Below are 21,451 nucleotides of genomic sequence, written 5' to 3'. Positions count from 1 at the left end.
TGTGTATGTGTGTTTGTCTGTGTGTATATATGCATGTGTTTGTCTGTGTGTGTGTGTGTTTGTCTGTGTGTGTATATGCGTGTGTTTGTCTGTGTGTGTGTGTGTGTTTGTCTGTGTGTGTATATGCGTGTGTTTGTCTGTGTGTGTGTGTGTGTGTATGTGTGTGTGTGTATGTGCGTGTGTTTGTCTGTGTGTGTGTGTTTTAAAGCCTCTGGCGACTGTTCTGCTCAAACAAGCTGCTGGTGACGGTCCACCTGTTCATCTGTCAACAGGTATTAACGAGAGAGAGAGAAAATAACCTGGATTTGCATACAAGGACATCGTCATGTTTCAAGATCTGAAACGTGGATCAGTAGAAAATAAACGTGTTTACAAGCAGCGTGGGTCTCGTGTTGCTGGTTTTCCTGTGACTTTATATAACTTCCCCGTTTAAATTATACTAAAAGATTCGATTGCCTCTCGACGGCTCTCAACATGTCGACCAAGACGATATTAAAAAACTCACTTTAGTCGAGGTCTACGGGGCAATTAATTATTAGTGACTTCTTTAGTAAAAAAAACACTTCCGCAGTTATTTGAAATCAAGATATTTTCTGAAACCTAACAAGTAGTTTTGTTTTCTGTGAAGACGAAGCTTTATTTTGAAAGGACTGTATGCGAGTGACGAGTCTGACACATGTTGATGGACTTTCAGAGGAAAATGACCCAAAAATGGCCAATCCATAAGACCTGTGTGTGTGTGTGTGTTTTTTTTAATAACCCGGTGGGGTCCACCACCTGACATATCACTCACGTTATGGGGACCGACCCCCGGTTACCATGGGGACGAGCATTGCAATCAATAGAAAACAGCCTGCTGATAGGCCTGGTGCCCTTTTTTTAAGAAAACCGAGTACATTTTTCCTTCTTTGTGTGTGACCTAGTGGTGATAGGGGGGTATTGCGGTGTGTGTCGTTGCACCCGTGAGGACCGTTTCCTGACAAAGCGCGCGAGTGTGTGTGTGTGTGTGTGTGTGTGTGTGTGTGTGTGTGTGTGTGTGTGTGTGTGTGTGTGTGTGTGTGTGTGTATGACTGTGAAGGTGAAGAGGCCGTTGATTGACAGGTGTTGAAAAGGTCACAGCGATGACGGCTGCAACAGAAACAGCTGAAGAAGAACAAGACGACAATACACCCCCCTGGAATACACTGAGAGACTGTGTGTGGGTGTGGGTGTGTCTGTATGTGCGTGTGTGTGTTTCTGTGTGTGTGTGTGTCCACCATGCAGGTAATGTTGTGGTGAACCATATTTATTTCCTTTTGTGGTTGCAAAAAAATCAGCAGCTAACTTTAAAAAAAATCTGGATGTCGGTTATCCGAACCTGCCGGTTTGCGTGTCGAGAAGCTGAAGGCGTTGTGCTCCTCGCTGACAGTAACGGGCTCAATGCCATTCCTGTTTCAGGATAAAGATTGTATTGTCTTCCGGAACAGTCTTGCATTGTTTAGGTTGTTTGATGCTCAGCTTTACAGCTTCAGCCTTTTTTAATTGCAACTGGTTAATAAGCGTTGCAGCCAATCTGACTCCAGAGCAGCAGCCCATGTGCTCGGCTCTTGGAATAAACGGATTCATGTTGGATTCTTCTAAAAATCCACTGAGAATTACAAAAAAAGTGTCCGGTACCAACTACAGAAACACACACGACGACAACAATCAGCAAAAGACACGCGAGTCTTATTTATTCATTGTTTACCTGTTTGGTGTTGTGGTTCTGAGCCCTCGTGTCGGGGAATAACAACAACATGCATAGAAATCTGTAAAATAGCTGAATCATGTGATAGAAATCAGATCGGACGATCGCGACGCCCTTCACTCAGCACTCGTAACCACGGAAACCTAACACGGTGTTTATATGAGCCGAACGAGAGAAATGCATCAGATTTGTTTCCCCCCAGAACAAAGGGAATGCGTGGCCGTCTATATTTAGGGAGTCAGATAAGGCGAGCATCGGCCCGAGCCTCGCCGAGTCACTCCAAACATGTCGGCTATGCGGCCGGTTAAACGGCCGGAAACGCAGAGAGGGAGAGATAAGAAGCCCGGAGGTCAGAGGGCCGGAGGTCAGAGGGTCAGAGGTCAGAGGGCCGGAGGTCAGAGAGATGGAGGTCAGAGGGTCGGAGGTCAGAGAGACGGAGGTCAGAGAGACAGAGGTCAGAGGGCCGGAGGTCAGAGAGACAGAGGTCAGAGAGACGGAGGTCAGAGAGACAGAGGTCAGAGGGTCGGAGGTCAGAGAGATGGAGGTCAGAGGGTCGGAGGTCAGAGAGACGGAGGTCAGAGAGACGGAGGTCAGAGAGCCGGAGGTCAGAGAGACGGAGTTCAGAGAGACAGAGGTCAGAGGGCCGGAGGTCAGAGAGACGGAGGTCAGAGGGCCGGAGGTCAGAGGGCCGGAGGTCAGAGAGACGGAGGTCAGAGAGACGGAGGTCAGAGGGTCGGAGGTCAGAGAGACGGAGGTCAGAGGGCCGGAGGTCAGAGGGCCGGAGGTCAGAGAGACGGAGGTCAGAGAGACGGAGGTCAGAGGGCCGGAGGTCAGAGAGACGGAGGTCAGAGAGACAGAGGTCAGAGGGCCGGAGGTCAGAGAGCCGGAGGTCAGAGGGTCGGAGGTCAGAAAGACGGAGGTCAGAGGGCCGGAGGTCAGAGAGACGGAGGTCGAGCCTCTTCAGGTCACGTGGCGTCAGAAACTCAAGTCGACGTGATGTCACGAATGAGCCGGAAGTCACAGATTACGGAGCGGCGGTTTGATTTGATGGTTTCCTGAACGGATTCTTCCTCACACGCTGAAAACGCTCTCGCAGAAAAATGAGATAAAAAACTAAATGGCTCATTTTTATGGGCATAAAGCCAAACCTCACATTCACGGATGAGTTCACGTCCCGCTAACGACTCACATCCTGGAACTGATGAGTCTGTGTTCCCGATTTGCTTCTTTCCTCCTTATCTGCTCGCGAATTAAATGTTTATTTTAAAGTTCGCCCATCGGGCAAAGAGAACAGATTGATGACGTCGCCTCCGGCTCTCACCAAACTCCGACAGGCTTTTATATATTGTTTTTTTTCTTATTTTTCTGCTCCTTAACCCAAAAAACTTTGATTAATGGATAAAGTGATGAATCGATATGGTTAGGACCGGTGAGGGCTCTTGTTTTCCATTCTGGTGACCGAGAGATACCTCCCCACGATGCTGACGCCCATTGAGTGTGTGTGTGTGTGTGTGTTGGAGGTTATTTCCATCCTGGTGATGGCAGTTTTTCCAGCTACTGTACATAAATAAGGGGGGGGGGGGATCAAACCCCCGACAGGTGACACTGATCCGTCAGGTGATCCGCCTCACAGATTGATGTGACAACCAGAGGATGAATTACAGGATCTGTGGGGGCCCAGAACAGAGCCGGGGGGGGGGGGGGGGGGGGGTAACTGTCTCTGATCAGAGGGTCATCTTCTTTATTCCTTTTTCCCCCAGCAGAAGTTTCTTTCGACAAATCAACTCAACCAAAGATTTCCACAAATAAATGTCTTCAAGATTTTTGGCTGATGGAGATTTTTCAAAGACTTTTTCCCCTCACACGAAAGATCTGGGATCAGTTTCTGTTCGTTTGGAGTTTTGTTCACACGGTTGAGAGCAGAGACACGGAGGGAGAGGAGTTTAAGTCGTTTAATGGAATTAACAATTATTTTTTGGGGGTAAAACACCTCAATGATGTGGTTTGGATATCATAAAAATCTTCATTATGACCTCAAGTGAACCCGGTTCAGACCTGCGACCAGCTGACCACTCAAAAATTATGTATTCAAACAAATTGATGAATTTGCCCCCTGATTAGAAAAAAATCAATTGACCAATCAGAGCGGAGTAGGCGGGATTAAGAATGGAGACGTATCTCCGACCGGGTCAACACAAAGGGTCAGAGACACTTTCCCAGAACCCCCAATTAAGAATCTGTATTAATTGCACATTGAGGGTCACCTTCGGGTCCGATATCGGAAAAAAATAACGTGTTACTCAAAATGTTCCATAACGCATCCGGTTGACTGACCTCAATCAGTTCAAATAAAGCAGACAGAAACAGAATAGATCCTCTGATCGTCGCTCGGTCCGATGGAGTGAAACAGAAGTTCAGTTTTCGGCTCCGACAGACGAAGCTTCGTCCCGTCGGAGCGACGGCCCCGCCGACCTTTGACCTCCTCGCAATCTGGAAGTATTTATGTGGTACTTCAAAGTGTTTCTGCCCTACCTTCTCCACGGCTGAGCTCACGTCCGCGCCGGTCGGTCGGTCCGTCGGTTCGACTCCCGCTGCCTCCTCCAGAACAATGGGGGCTTGAATTCCTCTCCTGTCGACCACACTTCCTCTCTCTCTCTCCCTCTCTCTCTCTCTCTCTCTCCGCCCACAATCGCTCCCCGCCGCCGGCTCACTGCATTTTCACCGTCTAGACTTCCACCTCATTCCTGCAGAGAAACATCAGCTCACTTCTTTACTGTTGACTCTCACTGCAAAGTCATTTCCCTCTTTTCCAACTCTTTTCTTTCTCTTTTTTTTGAATGGAATCTCACAATAATCTCAGCAGGTTTCTTCCCCTCCGTTTCCATGTCTGCCTCTGCATGAGCGGTGGCCTCACGCTGCTTCAGACGTGCGGCTCCTCGCTCTGCGGCAGCAGGCTGGCAGAAATCTGGAAGATTTATGTTGTTTTTTAACAGCAGCTGGACAGATGTGTGTTTTTTTTCTCCAGGCTGTGTGGATCCAGTTCTGGTCCTCAGCGAGGCCCGACTGGACTGCTTGTGCTTTTAATCTGAGACAAAGACAGAGGGGGGGGGGGCGCCCTAAGGGGTTCCCTGCTACGCGCCCGGCCAGCCAATCAGAAGTGAGCCTTAAAGAAGGAATCCTTCTCACCGTGAAGCTCAGGAGGATGTAGACCTGAGAGTTGAGAGGGGCCGGCGTGGGCCAGGCCGGGCCGGGCCGGTCTAAAAGAGGAACAAATGATCCGGGCAAAGCCGAGCAGAGCCGGGCAGCACCGACAGGGATTAAGAGAGAAGGCCAAGCCGGGGTCACTCGGGGTCACTCGCCAGACGGCAAAGGTCATCGGGCTGAAGTGTCTTAAAATGGTATTTTCTCTGACGGCCACCAGGGGGCGACTCCTCTGGTTGCATACAAGTCGATGACTAAACGACTCCCCGTTGGATTTATTACCTCGGTCAACATGTAGAGGGGCCGAGTCCAAGCTCAGGAGCCTTTAGTTCTCTCAACATGTCGACAGAGAGCCTTGGTCTGAGGCGGGGTCAAGGGTCAAGGGTCATAGGCGCGGCTTAACTGGATTTCTGCGGGTGCTTCAGAACATTTTGGGGAAAACAAATTATAATACTTAAGAATGATAATTTTTACATACCGTTTTACATTTTTTTATATAGAGAATTTTTTTATAATTAAGCCGCAGTATAACGCAAATAAAATGAAAATATTTCAAATATAAAGAAGAAAAAAATCTAAATGTTTAGGGAAAAAGTTGTGTGTGTATATATATATACACATATAAGTGTATACAGGACTGTCTCAGAAAATTAGAATATTGTGATGAAGTTCTTTATTTTCTGCAATGCAATTAAAAAAACAAAAATGTCATGCATTCTGGATTCATTACAAATCAACTGAAATATTGCAAGCCTTTTATTCTGATTTATTGCTGATTATGGCTTACAGCTTAAGAAAACTCAAATATCCAATCTCTAAATATTAGAATATCATGAAAAAGTATACTAGTAGGGTATTAAACAAATCACTTGAATTGTCTAATTAACTCGAAACACCTGCAAGGGTTTCCTGAGCCTTGACAAACACTCAGCTGTTATAAATCTTTTTTTTACTTGGTCTGAGGAAATATTAAAATTTTATGAGATAGGATTTTAGAGTTTTCTTAAGCTGTAAGCCATAATCAGCAATATTAAAAGAATAAAAGGCTTGCAATATTTCAGTTGATTTGTAATGAATCCAGAATGCATGACATTTTTGTTTTTTTAATTGCATTACAGAAAATAAAGAACTTCATCACAATATTCTAATTTTCTGAGACAGTCCTGTATATATACACACATATATACATTATATATATATCTGTATTTATATATATGCACATAGATATATACATACATATATACTCATATATAGATATATACACATATATGTATATACATTATAATATATAGTCTTCTAGGTATTAATTCATGAATCATAAAACATCTGTTTAGTCTGTTGCTAGGAGATGAGCAGTTGGAGACACTGATAATATTTTTATGTTAGATCAAATCCTAAAATAAATCAGTCAATAATCACTCGTATATAGTTTTATCTCAAATGTTCATAAGATCACTTTATCGTCCAATTTTAAGAGCCAACGAGCGTCTGTGTTTCATATTCAGTACAACAAAGGTTTAATCCTGAAGTCGTCACTATGACATCAGATGACGTCATAGTGACGATCTCATCTCCACCGGTGAACAGCGCCTCGTGTGACAAAGAGGGGAAGTGACAGCCAAAGAAGAGACGAGACGTGAGTTTGATCATCAGATTATATTATTCTCTCTTTTTAAAAAGCTTCATTACAAGTTTGACTTCATTCATTCGGACACAAAGTGTCGACATGGCGTAAACACTGAATGCACAACAACGTGGCGCCGCTGCAAGCTGGTCAGAGGTCAGTCCTTAGTGTCTGTGGTCACGGTCAGTAGTGCCCCCAGTGGTCACGGTCAGTAACAACACTTTATTTGACCAATCAGGAGTCTGTTGAATGTTATTCACACAATTCAAAAGGAGCTTCATCGGCCTCCTGATGAAGTTTAGACTGAAATGTCCTCCAAAGGCCACCGTACAGATTTAGGAAACAACCATTAACTTAAACGATCATTTTTAGTTATATTTAACTATCAGAAGTTGTCTTTTCAGCTTTTATCCCACCGGAAAATCAGTTTCCTCGTGTGTGAAGGAACACGATGACTTACAGATATTGTAAATGTAATATAATACGAGAATTAAACAGAAACAAATGAATTCACCTCGTTTTTTCTTTCCCATTAAATGAAAATATGAAGAAGAATATCCCAGATGCAGCCGGACTGAAATATACTTAATAAACTTCAACAAGTTCTTTAAAAAACCGCCACATTTTGTTCTCTTTTTAAGAGCAGTAACCTGCTTTCATGATAAAAAAAACTGAACGGAAATTACTGATCAATAACAGATTATTATCTTTACATAGAAACTAATCACATAACATTCATCTGGTGTGAACGACCGCAGTCGGAGGAGAGCGTTCCCCCCGTGAATTAACTAACATTTATACTGCATAGAGCTCAACGTGGCAGATTTAGAAATCTACCACCAGAGGGCTCTCCTTCAGTGGCGTTCTGTCGCCATCTTCTCAACGTATAAATGCATCGTGACGGCGCCGTTCATAAGGCCCGCCCACCTCCGCCCGGCCCGCCCACCTCCGCCCGCCCCCCCCCCCCGCCATGTGATCGACGGCCGGCCCACATCGGGTTTCTCAGAGGGCTAAAAGTCCAAATTGATAAAGGGCAATGTTCCGCCTCTCCGCCGCGGCGCCGTTTGGGTATTCAGTCGAGTCCGCATGTAAAACAGAATGGCGGCCGCCAGCTACATGATGATCCGCGGCTCCGGCACCGACTCGTTGATGGACTTGTGGGGCAGGACGTTGGCGCCGTTCAGGTACAGCTCGTCGCTCACGATCACGTCCTCGCCGAGCACCGTCACATTCTCCATCCGCACCTGAGGCCGCGACACGGGCGAAGGTCAGAGGTCGCTCCGTGAAAAGCCTGGCGCGCTTAAGGCCACGCCCCCTCCCCACTCACCCATTGGCCCACGGAGGACCTCCAGCCCACGATGCAGCTCTCCAGCCAGGAGTGCGAGCGCACCCGCGCGCCCTTCATCACCGTGCAGCGCTTGATCCGCACGCCGTCCTCCACGACCACGCCGGCGCCGATGGTGACGTTCGGGCCGACGGTGCAGTTCTCCCCGATCTGCGCCGTCGGGTCCTGCGGGGAGAGGGGGGAGGGGGTGGGGTTACCATCGGGGGGGGCGGGGCTCTCATTGGACATGCGGGCGGCGGCAGACAGACGGACTCACCACCAGGACGTTGCCCAGGAAACCGGGCCCCGCGCGCAGCCTCTCGGGAGCGTGTTGCCGCAGCGACTGGAGGTACATGCACATCCCCGTCAGGAAGTCTTTGGGCTGACCGATGTCCATCCAGAAGCCTGAAGACAAATAAACAAATGAAGAGACGGATAAACAAAAACAGACAAACAAAAACAAACAAATGGAGAGACAGACGGGGAGATGAGTTCAATGTGTATGCATATACTTTACATGTAAATATACTTTACATGTAAATATACATTACATGTAAATATATACTGTATATGTATATATATATAAATAAATACTGTATATGTAAATATATATTGTATATACAGGACTGTCTCAGAAAATTAGAATATTGTGATAAAGTTCTTTATTTTCTGTAATGCAATTAAAAAAACAAAAATGTCATGCATTCTGGATTCATTACAAATGAACTGAAATATTGCAAGCCTTTTATTCTTTTAATATTGCTGATTATGGCTTACAGCTTAAGAAAACTCTAAAATCCTATCTCATAAAATTTTAATATTTCCTCAGACCAAGTAAAAAAAAAGATTTATAACAGCTGAGTGTTTGTCAAGGCTCAGGAAACCCTTGCAGGTGTTTCGAGTTAATTAGACAATTCAAGTGATTTGTTTAATACCCTACTAGTATACTTTTTCATGATATTCTAATATTTAGAGATAGGATATTTGAGTTTTCTTAAGCTATAAGCCATAATCAGCAATAAATCAGAATAAAAGGCTTGCAATATTTCAGTTGATTTGTAATGAATCCAGAATGCATGACATTTTTGTTTTTTTAATTGCATTACAGAAAATAAAGAACTTCATCACAATATTCTAATTTTCTGAGACAGTCCTGTATATGTGTACAGAATTATTGCCTTTTAAGTTGTTTATTTCCTTCTTGATAAACTGCGCATCATCTTGTGTAACATCTGTGGATAAAGTTAGCGTGTTAAAATAAATAAATATGAAATGCTAACAAATAAAAAGTAATTTTTACAAAAGCAACTCGGTGAAAAATCTTTTACATTGACAGAAATTTGAATTAAAGTGTAAAACTTGGAAAATGCAGCAACGAATTGGTCAAAACTTTTAAAATGTTAATTCCAGAATATAATGTATACGGTGTATAAATATATAATTTTATTGAATGGATGGAACCCGATTGTATCCGATATCTGAGCCAGTGTTTTATTTAAATAACTAACTGAATAATGAAAATGTTTGTTAGTTGCAGCCATAAATAAATAAAATGTGTGTATTGTGTGTTTGTCGTAGTATTGTTACCTTGCAGCTCCATGGTGTACAGCTGGCCCTCCTCGGCCATGACGGGGAATATCTCCTTCTCTATGGATGTCGGTCTCAGCTACACACACACACACACACACACAAACACACACACACAATTACATGCCAGTACAGAGCATCAACATCAAAGAGCGCCTTTAATGTTTGTGTGTGAATGTGAGAGTGTGTGTGTGTGTGTGTGTGTGTCACAGGTCACCTGGATCCTGCTGAGCATGCTGGGATTGAAGATGTAAATGCCGGCGTTGATCTTGTTGGAGACGAAGACCTGCGGCTTCTCCACAAAGCGTTGAATTCTGCCGCTGTCCCCCTCAAACACCACCACGCCGTATTTAGAGGGCTCCTCCACCCGCGTTACCTACACACACACACACACAGAACTATAGTTTATAATATACAGTGACATTTTTTGAAAATGTATGAAAAAAGAAAAACTGAAATATCACATGGTCATACAAACACACAAAATCTGGATTGGTTGGACTGCTGACGAGAGTGAATATATATATATATACACATATATATATATATTAGTGCTGTGAAAAATAACGCGTTAACTCAGTTAATTAAATTACAGGTTTAACTTCGTTTTTTTTTTAACGCATGCGCAGAATGAGCTTCCAATCCGTCTGTTGTTGGTCGTCTCTCCAGCAGCGTGTCATTCTGTCTCTAGTGTCGCGTTAACATGACTCAGAGCTCGGATGCCGGCGTGTGTGCGCACATCGGGACGAAAAAAAGTCACTTGTACCAATGTTTTAATGCAGGGGTGCTCAATATGTCGATCGCGGTTGCCGCAGAGTTCAGATGCCGGTCTGCGCGCATGAAAAGTCACTCGCACCCCCCTAACTGTTACTCATAAAATGTAGTCAAACAAAAACGGCGCAAATCACCGTGTTCATGGCCCGGGCAAAGACAGCGCGGTCTCCTGGCTTCAACACGTTACTGTCAGGGAAGACACAGCGCACCAAAAAAAAGTTTTTGTAAAACTTGTTACCTTTTCTGATTCCGCTAGCTCTTTGCTAACTTCCGCTAGTACTTCCGCTAATACCTCCGCTAATACATCTACTTAGAAAGTGTATTCTGTACGTTTTCTCCGTCGAAATGTTGCAAGACCCGACTTGCTGCATTTATCGCGACTTTAGACATTGTGTGTTAGGGCTCCTCTTGTGAAAAATTATTACGAAATAAAAGAAAATGTATATGTTCTTTGCAAAGATGAGGATATGTTGAATGCTGGGATACCAAACACGCCCATGTTGATTGACGTGGTCTGCGTGAGCGAGCCGTTTAAAGGGAAGGGGAGGGGCTTAAGGACGCCAGCATCCTCAGTGGAGTGGAAGAGGTTAACCCTCCTGTTACCTTTACTAACATATTTTACCCTCGGGGTCAATTTGACCCCAGCAATTAAAACCTCCAGAAAATTATTAGAATTAATATTGTTTCCCAAGTTTAAGTGTGAGGTACTTTATGTTTGTTTGTTGACTACCTAAATAGCCCTTTAAATATATAAAAAAGTTGATATTTCTTATAAGTTTGACACAGTGAAAAACAGCCTGGGGTCAAATTGACCCCAAAGAACACCGACATTAAACATTGAATGGGGTCAAATTGACCCTAAGGTAACAGGAGGGTTAAACATTCTGTTTAGGATGAAGATGTATTAATGTTCCATATGGAAGAAAACTGCTAAATAACTGCTGAGTTGCAGCACCATTGTATAGAAGAATGTATAAATGTATATATCCGTCTTTTGTCATAAATCTCTATGTTCTCACAAAATATATAGAGAATATCGGTAATATGTGATTAATCATGATTAATCCACAAAAACCTGTGATTAACCTGATTAAAAATGTTAATCGTTTCACAGCCCTAATATATATATATAAACTTTTTTGATTTATCCAACTAGTCCAAATAATATAAAATGTAAAAAAATGTATATATATCTAAACTTTTTTCATTTTATTAAAATATATATCCAATAATAAAAAATAAAAACATTTGATTTAATCTTATTTAATTAAGTAAAATACAAAAAGGTTTTATTTTGTACATATATATATATATAGCCAATACTAAAAATAATTTTAAAAAATGTATATATATATATAAACTTTTTTATTTTTTTATTATTTGGATTGGTCGACGAGTGAAAATAGAGCAGAAACCATAAGTTAATCTAAAAAAATAAACATGAAAACTAAATCAAAAGATTTATTTAAATGTGCTGAAATCAAACAAGTGAGTTCTTCTGCATGTTTTATCCCGCAGAACCTAAACGTTCTCTTGAGTTCCCAGAACACACGCGCAGTACAGAAAGAGTCCACCAGGGGGCAGCAGAGGCTCACCACGATGGTCCCCTCTCTGCCGTGGTTGTGGTGGAACTGCAGCAGATCTTTGAATGGAAAATCGCAGATGACGTCCGAGTTGAGGACGAAGAACGGCTCGTTGTCGACCTTCAGCAGCTCTCGAGCCAACGCCAGCGGACCCGCTACACACACACAAACACACACACAAACAGACACACACAAACAAACAGACACACACAGTTATTACCAATATCAAACGATCTGCTTTTAGCCGCGTTATAGAGCAATTCTGAGCAATGAAACTGCATGTGTGTTAAATCACACAGCCATCATGTAGCATGATTCAAGGCACCAGACTACATTGTAGGCACACAGTTATTCTGGATTCTCACAGTTCCCATCGCTGGATACTTCCTACATGAGCAGAGACGGTTTCCTGTCTGGAGAGAAGAAGATACTCACCGGTTCCCAGAGGCTCCTTCTCGTGAGACAGAGAGATACGAATCCCGAGCTGAGGGCAAAACGGGGAAACAGTCGGTGACGGCGGACTGGGGACAACCACACCAATACAAGTCACTTCTCACTAATCAATTGATTCATTTAAAATGTTGAACTTATGTCGAACCGGTTAGATTTTATTTTTATATTTTTTTAAAGCGGCAGAAAGACATAAAAATATCTGTGCAGAAGGATAAAAGACAAACTGTGAAAACTCAGTAAGGATGCGTGTGTGTGTATGGTAACAATGCGGCTTCCCTCTCGCCTTCAAAATAAAAGCGGGGGGAGGGGAGCGATTACATCGTTCTAACCGGTTATCTTTTGCTAAATAAAATCCGCTTGGATTCAGAGACGGCTTGACGCCAGAGAGGAAGCAGGAAGAAGTTCATGGAGGAAGAAGTTCATGGAGGAAGAAGTTCATAAAGGAAGAAGTTCACGGAGGAAGAAGTTCAAGGAGGAAGAAGTTCATAAAGGAAGAAGTTCATGGAGGAACAAGTTCACGGAGGAAGAAGTTCACGGAGGAAGAAGTTCATGGAGGAAGAAGTTCATAAAGGAAGAAGTTAATGGAGGAAGAAGTTCATGGAGGAAGAAGTTCATAAAGGAAGAAGTTCACGGAGGAAGAAGTTCACGGAGGAAGAAGTTAAAGGAGGAAGAAGTTCATGGAGGAAGAAGTTAAAGGAGGAAGAAGTTCACGGAGGAAGAAGTTCATAAAGGAAGAAGTTCACGGAGGAAGAAGTTCACGGAGGAAGAAGTTCACGGAGGAAGAAGTTGATAAAGGAAGAAGTTAATGGAGGAAGAAGTTCATGGAGGAAGAAGTTCATAAAGGAAGAAGTTCACGGAGGAAGAAGTTCACGGAGGAAGAAGTTCACGGAGGAAGAAGTTCACGGAGGAAGAAGTTAAAGGAGGAAGAAGTTCATGGAGGAAGAAGTTCATGGAGGACGCCACTTCTCTTCGTCGTTACTTAAACCCTCCAGTGTGAGAAGTGACCGGTACCCACCCTCTCCTCCTGGACTCTCATCTCTACCTCCAGCAGATCGGACATGTAGCTCACCGCCAGGATCACATGGTCCACCCCGGCCTGCACACACACACACACACACACATTACATCACATGACATTTAGCTGACGCTTTTATCCAAAGCGACTTACAATCATGTTACATTCATACACCGTACACAGCTACAGAGAGACATTCAGGGTTAAGTGTCTTGCTCAAGGACACATAGACTAGGGCGGGAATTGAACCGCCAACCCCCTGATTGAAAGACGGACCTGCTAACCACTGACACACATACATACATATATATATATACAAAATAAATATAAAATAAAACCTTTTTGTATTTTACTTAATGAAATAAAATTAATTCAAATGTTTTTATTTTTGGATATATATTTTAATAAAATAAAAAAAGTTGATATATAGATACACAAAGAGAGAGCCACCGGCTACTTTCAATAATCTCCAAAAACAAAACCTCAGCAGTGAAGTGACCCCCCCCCAGCCTCTCCGTACCTGGACCAGCGCCTCCACCTGGTGCAGCAGGATGGGTTTGTTGCAGAAGTCCACCAGCGGCTTGGGGACGCTCAGCGTGAGCGGCCGCAGCCTCGTCCCGTAGCCGCCCACCAGGATCAGAGCCTTCATGCTTGCGGACGTTAGCAACCGTTACCAAGGCGACCACAGCTCATCGGTGGAGAGACGACAAGGCGACCTGAACGAGAGAAGAAGAGACACACTAGAGATGACCGACCGGATGCCTGAGAGATTTTTTTTTAAAGGAACACATTCAAGTCCAGAAGCTCAAATGTTCATTGCAAAAAAAAAGATGTGACATTTTTGGGGGAAATAGCTTTAAAAACAGCAGAAAGCTGTTCAACAACTTTCTCAGCTCTGTGACACAAATACAATATTGATCCAGGAAACGGTCCAGAGGGTCACGGTGACGAGGTCATGACCCCTCTGCGCTTGTGGCGAGACTAAAACTGGACTTGTATTTTCTTTAGGGAGCCAACATTAGACGCTTCTCCACGTATTTATTTCAGTTCATCCTCTGATGTGTAAACAGAGCAATAAAGAAAATGTTCATATTTTGGGCTCAGAGACAAACAATAGGATAAATTTAGCATGTTGTAAAACTCGTCCGACCAGATTCCTTATTGTCATAACTTACAACTGTCGACATTGTTCATTAATCTGTTAACACTTCAGAAAGTAGTGAACATATCAAGATAAATACATTTAAGCAGCAAATCCTCAAATTTAGAACATTATTTTTTGTTGAACAAAAATGTATTTGATTATTTCTCAGAGTAGAATTATAAAGAAGTCTAAACTAGACACGTGACCCAGATCACATTAATTATTCACACTTTATTAAGGAATCTTTCAGTATCAGTACAATAACAAAACAACATTAAAGGAGATCAAACACTGATTAAAAGCAGCTGAAGTTAGGGGTCCTAATATATAAATAAATTGTAATTAGTATGTTGAGTATGAGATGAAACACACTGAACCGGCGTTTCTCAATTCAAAGTACACGAGTACAGACTTGTGTTCTTTTGGAGTCTGGACTTGGGATACGGTTCAATGTACCAAGCAGACTCATCAACGCTCTCAAATACGGTTCTGTTTATTTTTTAATTTACGGGCAGAGGCTTATCTGCCGTTGGCAACCTAATTTAGTGTACCCAATACAGACATTTTATTAAAAAGGTTGTCGTCACCTGTCGCTTATGAGGTTCCTCTGGTTGTCAACCACCGACCATTAGCCCGGAGTCCGGGAAACGGACGTCACCGCTCTGGTCAAAAGCTCTTTGTTATCTGCCAGGTCAGCCAACCGACGTTCGGGGTCAACCAAATTGTATCGTAATTCAGAATTGGCAGCCTGGAAGAGCTTCTACAATAATAAGATCCACAGTCGGCTATCGTTCTCTCCTTTAGGGAGACGTTTATTTCCTCATCAGAAGCAAAGTACAAACGCTCCCCAGCGATTGCAATGACACGGGGAGCTCTCCTCAACATGCAAGTTGAGCCCAAAAACACACTCTCCCCCAGATTAAGATTCAATCTTATATACACAGATCTCATCACAGGTGCATATCCCACCCACCCTGAGATCTTCTTGGCTCTAGTCTTCTCATGTCGTGCGCCCCCTCTTCGTATGTGTAAATACTGATAACATGTGTGTGAATGTTGAATACTGTTAGGCGTGTAGCTACCCTTGAGCTGCAGACACAATATCTCTCTCTCCGGCCCATATTTTTCTTTTTTTTTTATGGGTTGCTTTAACTATGTTTTAGTCAGTTTTATTTGTTTTCACTATATGTGTTGCACTCTGAGATTCTTTGAAGGAAGAGTGCGATAAAAATGAAATGCATTATTATTATTATTATTTCTAGCGGCATAGTGCCGTCTCTTTTGATGTTTTGCCGGAACCTAGACATTACGGTCCCTTCAATGAATCAGATTTGATGACGTCACCACATCAGCTGTTCTTGCTCCTGGGTTTACTCTAATTATTCACTGTAAATTATTTTTTACAGTCAAATAAACAAAACATCCTAAAATGACATTCCGTGACTCAACAACAGTCGTATTTATAAAAAGTCATCTGTCAGTCGTTTATTTTCTCCTCCGCTATTGTTTCCGGTTGCTGGTGAAATGCATTCTGGGATATCTGCTGGCCAGAGTACGCACAAGTCTCCTCTGATGCATCCTCCGGAAAGTGGGAGGATCAAGTCTATGGAGGACTCAAAATGACTTAAGTATAAATAAATAAATGCATGAATAAATACAAGAATAAATAAATAAATGCTTAAATAAATGTATAAATAAATAAATACAGGAATAAATAAATAAATGCTTAAATAAATGTATAAATTAATAAATAAATACAAGAATAAAAGTATAAATACAGAAATTAATAAATATAAGTTATAACTCAACAGGACATCATTAAATAAATGTATTTCTACATTTCTGTATTTCTTCATTTATTTATATCTCTATTTTTGTGTCCACACGTATTTCTTCATTTATTTATGTGTGACATTTACGTGTCCATATATTCAAATGAGCTGGGCGGTCCGAACCTCATTGTTGAACAGGATTGGTCAAGTCGGAGAGCAAGACAGAAGCAATCGATCCCTAGCACTTGGACCTGTAGACGAAGTGTTTATTATGCATTCTTGTCTGTACATTCTAAATACTACTGTTGTTGAGTCACGGAATGTAATTTAAGGATGTTTTCAGCCGAGAAGTTAGTAGTTTAAGCATCAAATCTGTGGTCGGTTTATCGAGATTCAGCCTAATAAGGATATGCGACGGAGATTTGAGGTCCTGCTCGCGGGACCAGTGAGCTCCGGGCGGTCAGCGCGCTGTGTGGCCGCCGAGAGAAGCCTGATCTCGGCAGGACTTTTTGAAATGCTCCGCTGGCTCTGACGTCTCAGCGGCTAAACATGAGATATAATTAGGTTTTGGAGGATCTAAAGAGCACAAAGAGTTTATTATTTATTAAAAGATAACGTTACGCCAATTTGACTGAGGGTTAAGATTCATAACTTAATATTGTAGAGACCCTGGGTCAGGAAAGCTACGAGACGTTGTATAGTTATTACCGTTTATTCGTAGCCTACGCCAAACAACAGTGAACACCGCAAGACATTCTACTCCACTGTAAAGTATCTTACAGTGGATAATTGGAGTAAATTTATGAGCAAGAACAGTTGATGTGGTGACGTCACAAGACCAGAAAGACCATCCTGCGTCCTCGAGAGTCCGGACTCCCAAGACCAGACTCACAAGACCAGACTCACAAGACCAGACTCACAAGACCAGACTCCAAGAAAACACGAGTCTGTACTCAGTGTACTTGGAAATGATAAACGGCTGAAGTCAAAAAGCTGTCTAGGCTAACTTCTGCTAACGGTGAGCTGAGCGAGTCAACTTCAGCTTCATGTGCCAGGCAGAAGTAGTCGAGCATAACACACACAGGTGCATCACACTCCTGTGACCAATCATGCTTCAGACAGAGGTTCGGACCGCCCAGCTCATTTGAATATACGGACACGTAAATGTCACATAAATAAATGAAGAAATACGTGTGGACACATAAATAGATAAATAAATAATGTAGAAATATATTTATTTAATGATGTCCTGTTGATTTATAACTTATATTTATTCATTCCTGTATTTATTTATTTATACATTTATTTAGACATTTATTTAGACATTTATTTAAGCATTTATTTATTTATTTAGACATTTATTTATTCCTATATTTATGCATGCATTTATTTATTTATACTTGTCATTTTGAGTCCTCCATACAAGTCACATCCGGGTGTTTTGACCGTGCTTTGCGAAAAGCGGACTTCGAATTGGACCCGGACTGAGACTGATGACGTTTCACGAGTCCACAAATCAGGAAAGTACGCACAAGTACGCATATTGAGAAACGCCGATTGTTTCCTGACATGAACTTCCAGAGATTGTAGCTAACACCTGTTAGCTTAGTTCAGATGACGTCAAATAATTCACTGATTTACGGCTTTTAACGACAGACAGTCAGCAGACAAACTGTCTGTCGGTCTGCGTGAAGTCGAGCAAAGAGAGCGGAAACTAACTCACGTGATTCTGTTCAGCAGAAGTCTCCTGAGCGACTAGTGAATGACTGAAACTCCGGGAATGACACGTAAGATCGTTCAAATCCGGATTCCTTGTTTCGCTTCCTGTCGGAGCGGGTCAGCATCAAGCGAGACAGCGGCACACGTTCCACATCCGGTCAACGGTTTCACAATAAAGGCACTCGTTGATTGATAGTGCGTTATGGCAAAGGGAGGCACTGTTTTTATTATTTGTGGGAAGTTGGTACCCATTTATAGACAATACAAAAATCAGTAATATCTAATTGCAATCAAAGTATATAATAAAAAGCTAAATCACTTTTTTTTAAATCGGAAAAATTAAAAAGTTATTCAGCTTTTTATTCTGTAGGCCAAATCACTTGGTTTCCGGTCTGCCTAGATGACGCTGGCATACTTAACTGTCTGCCCCTCGGTGCTGTCACTGTCACGGGGGTGTATAAATGAACCGCAGCCTTAAATGAAATCAGAGAATATTCTTACATCATACTAAACTAACATTAGAACACTTTTATACTTATTCTATTTTGTTTCTATTGACAGAAAATAGAAATAAATAATTGATAGGCAAAATCGCCATGGTTCTCCCACTTCCGACCTGTAACCTATATCTAAACGTGTCTTCACGCCCCTTTAATGCACGACACAATGGTATGTCCCGAAGACTTCGGCTCCGCCTTTTCGTGATTTCTGACCAATCAGAGAAGAACAGCGTGGCGATGGAAGGCGGATTCACAGCATCAGAATCAGAATCAGAATCAGAAACAGTTTTATTGCCAGGAATGTTTTCACAAACAAACGAGGAATTTTTTTTGGTGGAAGGTGCAACATTTGGACATGACAAACAAACAACAATCAACACGACAGAAAGACAACAAATAATGTGAAGTGTTTGGGTGTGTGCTTCAAGTGGTGTGTTTTAGTTAAAGTGCATGTTAAAGTGACGTGTGTGGAGGAGGGAAGAAGAAGGAGGAGGGAGGAAGAGGGAGGAGGAGGAAGAGGAAGGAGCGGGAAGAAGGAGGAGAGAGGAAGGTGGAAGAAGAGGTGGTAGTCCTGGGGGTGACAGTCAGTCAGTCCCGGGTTCCATTGATGAGCCCGACCGCCGTCGGGAAAAAGCTTTTGGTGTGGCGGGTGGTCTTGGTCATGATGGACCGCAGCCTCCTCCCGAGGAGGGACTCGAACAGGGAGTGTCCAGGGTGGGAGGGGTCAGCGACAATCTTTCCGGCCCGCTTCAGTGACCTGGAAGTGAACAGGACCTGGAGGGAAGGCAGATTGCAGCCGATAACCCTCTCGGCCGAGCGGATGATGCTCTGCAGCCTGCGCTTGTCTTTGGCTGTGGCTGCAGGGTGCCAGACGGTGATGGAGGAGCAGATGATGGACTCAACGATGGCCGTGTAGAATGTACCATCATTCTCCCTGGCAGGTTGAATTTCCTCAGCTGCCTCAGGAAGAACATCCTCTGCTGGGCCTTCTTGGAGATGGAGCCGATGTTCAGCTCCCACTTGAGGTCCTGGGAGATGATGGAGCCCAGGAAGCGGTAGGACTCCACAGCGTCGACGGGAGTCACACAGGATGAGAGGGCGGGTGGGGCTGCATTCCTCCTGAAATCCACAACCATCTCCACTGTCTTCAGAGCGTTGAGCTCCAGGTTGTTCTGGCTGCACCAGGTCACCAGGTGGTCAGTCTCCCACCTGTAGGCGGTCTCGTCCCCACCAGAGATGAGTCCAATGAGGGTGGTGTCATCCGCGAACTTTAGGAGCTTGACGGACTGGTGACTGGAGGTGCAGCTGTTGGTGTACAGGGAGAACAGCAGAGGAGAGAACACAGCCTTGGGGAACCCGTGCTGGTGGTCCGGGAGCCTGAGACGTGTTTCCCCAGCCTCACGTGCTGCTTCCTGTCGGTCAGGAAGTCTGTGATCCACCTGCAGGTGGAGTCGGGCACGTGCAGCTGGGAGAGCTTGTCCTGCAGCAGGGACGGGATGATTGTATTGAAAGCAGAGCTGAAGTCCACAAACAGGATCCTGGCGTAGGTTCCTCGGGAGTCCAGATGCTGGAGGATGTAGTGAAGGGCCATGTTGACTGCATCGTCTACAGACCTGTTGGCTCTGTGGGCGAACTGCAGGGGTCCAGGAGTGGGTCGGTGATGGTCTTGAGGTGTGACAGGACCAAGCGTTCAAGGACTTCATGACCACAGAGGTCAGGGCGATGGGCCTGTAGTCATTGAGTCCTGTGATCTTGGGTTTTTGGGGACAGGGATGATGGTGGAGGCCTTGAAGCAGGCTGGAACGTGGCATGTCTCCAGGGAGGTGTTGAAGATGTCGGTGAACACCGGAGACAGCTGGTCAGCACAGTGCTTCAGGGTGGAGGGGAGACGGAGTCCGGGCCCGCTGCTTTGCGGGGTTCTGCTTTTGAACAGCCTGTTGACAGCTCTCTCCAGGATGACGAGGGTCGTCGCTGAGGAGATGGAGGGTGCTCCAGAGGTGTGAGCCCCTGATGGGCTGGGGGAGGGTGGGCTGATGGTCTGTGGCTTGTTGATGGGGCTGTGGGGGATGGTCTCAGGACTGCTCCATTGTCTTTCAAAGCGGCAGTAGAACTCATTTAGCTCGTCTGCCAGAAGCACATTGTTCATGGAGTGGGGTGATTTGGGCTTGTAGTTGGTGATCTGCCTGAGCCCTCTCCAGACATAAGCAGAGTCGTTTGCTGAGAGCTGCTGTTGCAGTTTCTCAGAGTACAGTCGTTTAGCATCTCTCACCGCCTTGCTAAACCTGTATTTGGACTCTGTGTACAGGTCCTTGTCCCCACTCCTGAATGCCTGGTCCTTCTGCAGTCTTAGCTTCCTGAGCTCCGCTGTGAACCAGGGTTTGTCGTTGTTATAACTCACCCTGGAGCTGGATGGAATACAGCTGTCCTCACAGAAGCTGATGTAGGAAGTTACAGCCTCTGTGTACTCATCCAGGCTGTTGGTAGCAGTCCTGAAGACATCCCAGTCAGTACAGTCCAAGCACGCCCGTAGATCCTCCAGAGCCTCACTGGTCCACTTCTTGAACTTCCTCACCACAGGTTTGCAGAGCTTTAGTCTCTGCCTGTATGAGGAATCAAATGAACCATGGCTTCGTCAGAGTTTCCCAGTGCAGCTCGAGGGACGGCGTGATAGGCCCTGCTGATTGTTGTGTAGCAGTGGTCCAGAATGCTCTTCTCTCTAGTAGGGCATTTAATTAACTGTCTATATTTAGGAGTTCGTGGCTGAGGTTTCCTTTGTAAAAATCCCAGTACAATAACTAAAGAGTCCGGGAAGGTCCGCTCCACACACCGTATCTGTTCGGCGAGGGTCCGCTGTGCCTCGTGCACGTTCCCCTGCGGCGGCATGTAAACTCCGGCCAGGATGAATGAAGCGAACTCACGTGGGGAGTAGAAGGGTTTGCAGTGAATGATAAAAGATTCCAGGTCCGGCGAACAGTGCTGTAGGATCACCGTTACGTCGTTGCACCAGCCGTTGTTGAGGTAAAAGCAGA

General features: G+C 44.1%; 2 protein-coding genes across 3 annotated transcripts in view; both read right to left on the bottom strand.

Annotated features, from left to right (window-relative positions):
* lmcd1 (LIM and cysteine-rich domains 1) overlaps positions 1-4,367 on the bottom strand; it is a 12,669-nt gene extending 8,302 nt beyond the window's left edge. The window contains exon 1 of the mRNA XM_056438433.1: positions 4,259-4,367. The gene's annotated coding sequence lies outside the window, so the exon portion shown is untranslated. The remainder of the gene's footprint in view (positions 1-4,258) is intronic.
* A 2,197-nt stretch (positions 4,368-6,564) lies between these two features.
* gmppb (GDP-mannose pyrophosphorylase B) lies at positions 6,565-18,010 on the bottom strand. Of its 2 annotated transcripts, none has more exons than XM_056438013.1 (10): positions 17,927-18,010; positions 13,808-14,003; positions 13,288-13,368; positions 12,255-12,303; positions 11,832-11,974; positions 9,680-9,838; positions 9,463-9,541; positions 8,153-8,280; positions 7,879-8,061; positions 6,565-7,795 (listed from the first exon to the last, which is right to left on the bottom strand). In XM_056438013.1, the coding sequence occupies exons 2-10, from the start codon at positions 13,934-13,936 to the stop codon at positions 7,664-7,666; spliced, it is 1,083 nt and encodes a 360-aa protein (XP_056293988.1). In that variant the 5' UTR covers positions 13,937-14,003; positions 17,927-18,010; the 3' UTR covers positions 6,565-7,663. The 2 variants fall into 2 exon arrangements, with proteins under 2 accessions (XP_056293988.1, XP_056293987.1); XM_056438012.1 differs by lacking the exon at positions 17,927-18,010 and adding an exon at positions 15,019-16,156.
* Positions 18,011-21,451: the final 3,441 nt, after the last annotated feature.

This window comes from Pseudoliparis swirei, chromosome 18 (genome assembly GCF_029220125.1).
Source record: "Pseudoliparis swirei isolate HS2019 ecotype Mariana Trench chromosome 18, NWPU_hadal_v1, whole genome shotgun sequence".
Classification (NCBI taxonomy): domain Eukaryota; kingdom Metazoa; phylum Chordata; class Actinopteri; order Perciformes; family Liparidae; genus Pseudoliparis; species Pseudoliparis swirei.
This window is presented reverse-complemented; position numbering and strand designations above follow the sequence as displayed.

What these genes read in the sequence shown, in the direction of transcription:
- gmppb (XM_056438013.1), bottom strand. Translation starts at nt 13,936, where the DNA reads ATGAAGGCTCTGATCCTGGTGGGCGGCTACGGGACGAGGCTGCGGCCG. An exon ending in GCAGAGAGGGGACCATCGTG is followed by an intron (nt 9,839 to 11,831) that starts GTGAGCCTCTGC and finishes GTGTGTGTGTAG; the next exon opens with GTAACGCGGGTGGAGGAGCC. An exon ending in GTACACCATGGAGCTGCAAG is followed by an intron (nt 8,281 to 9,462) that starts GTAACAATACTA and finishes ATTTGTCTTCAG; the next exon opens with GCTTCTGGATGGACATCGGT.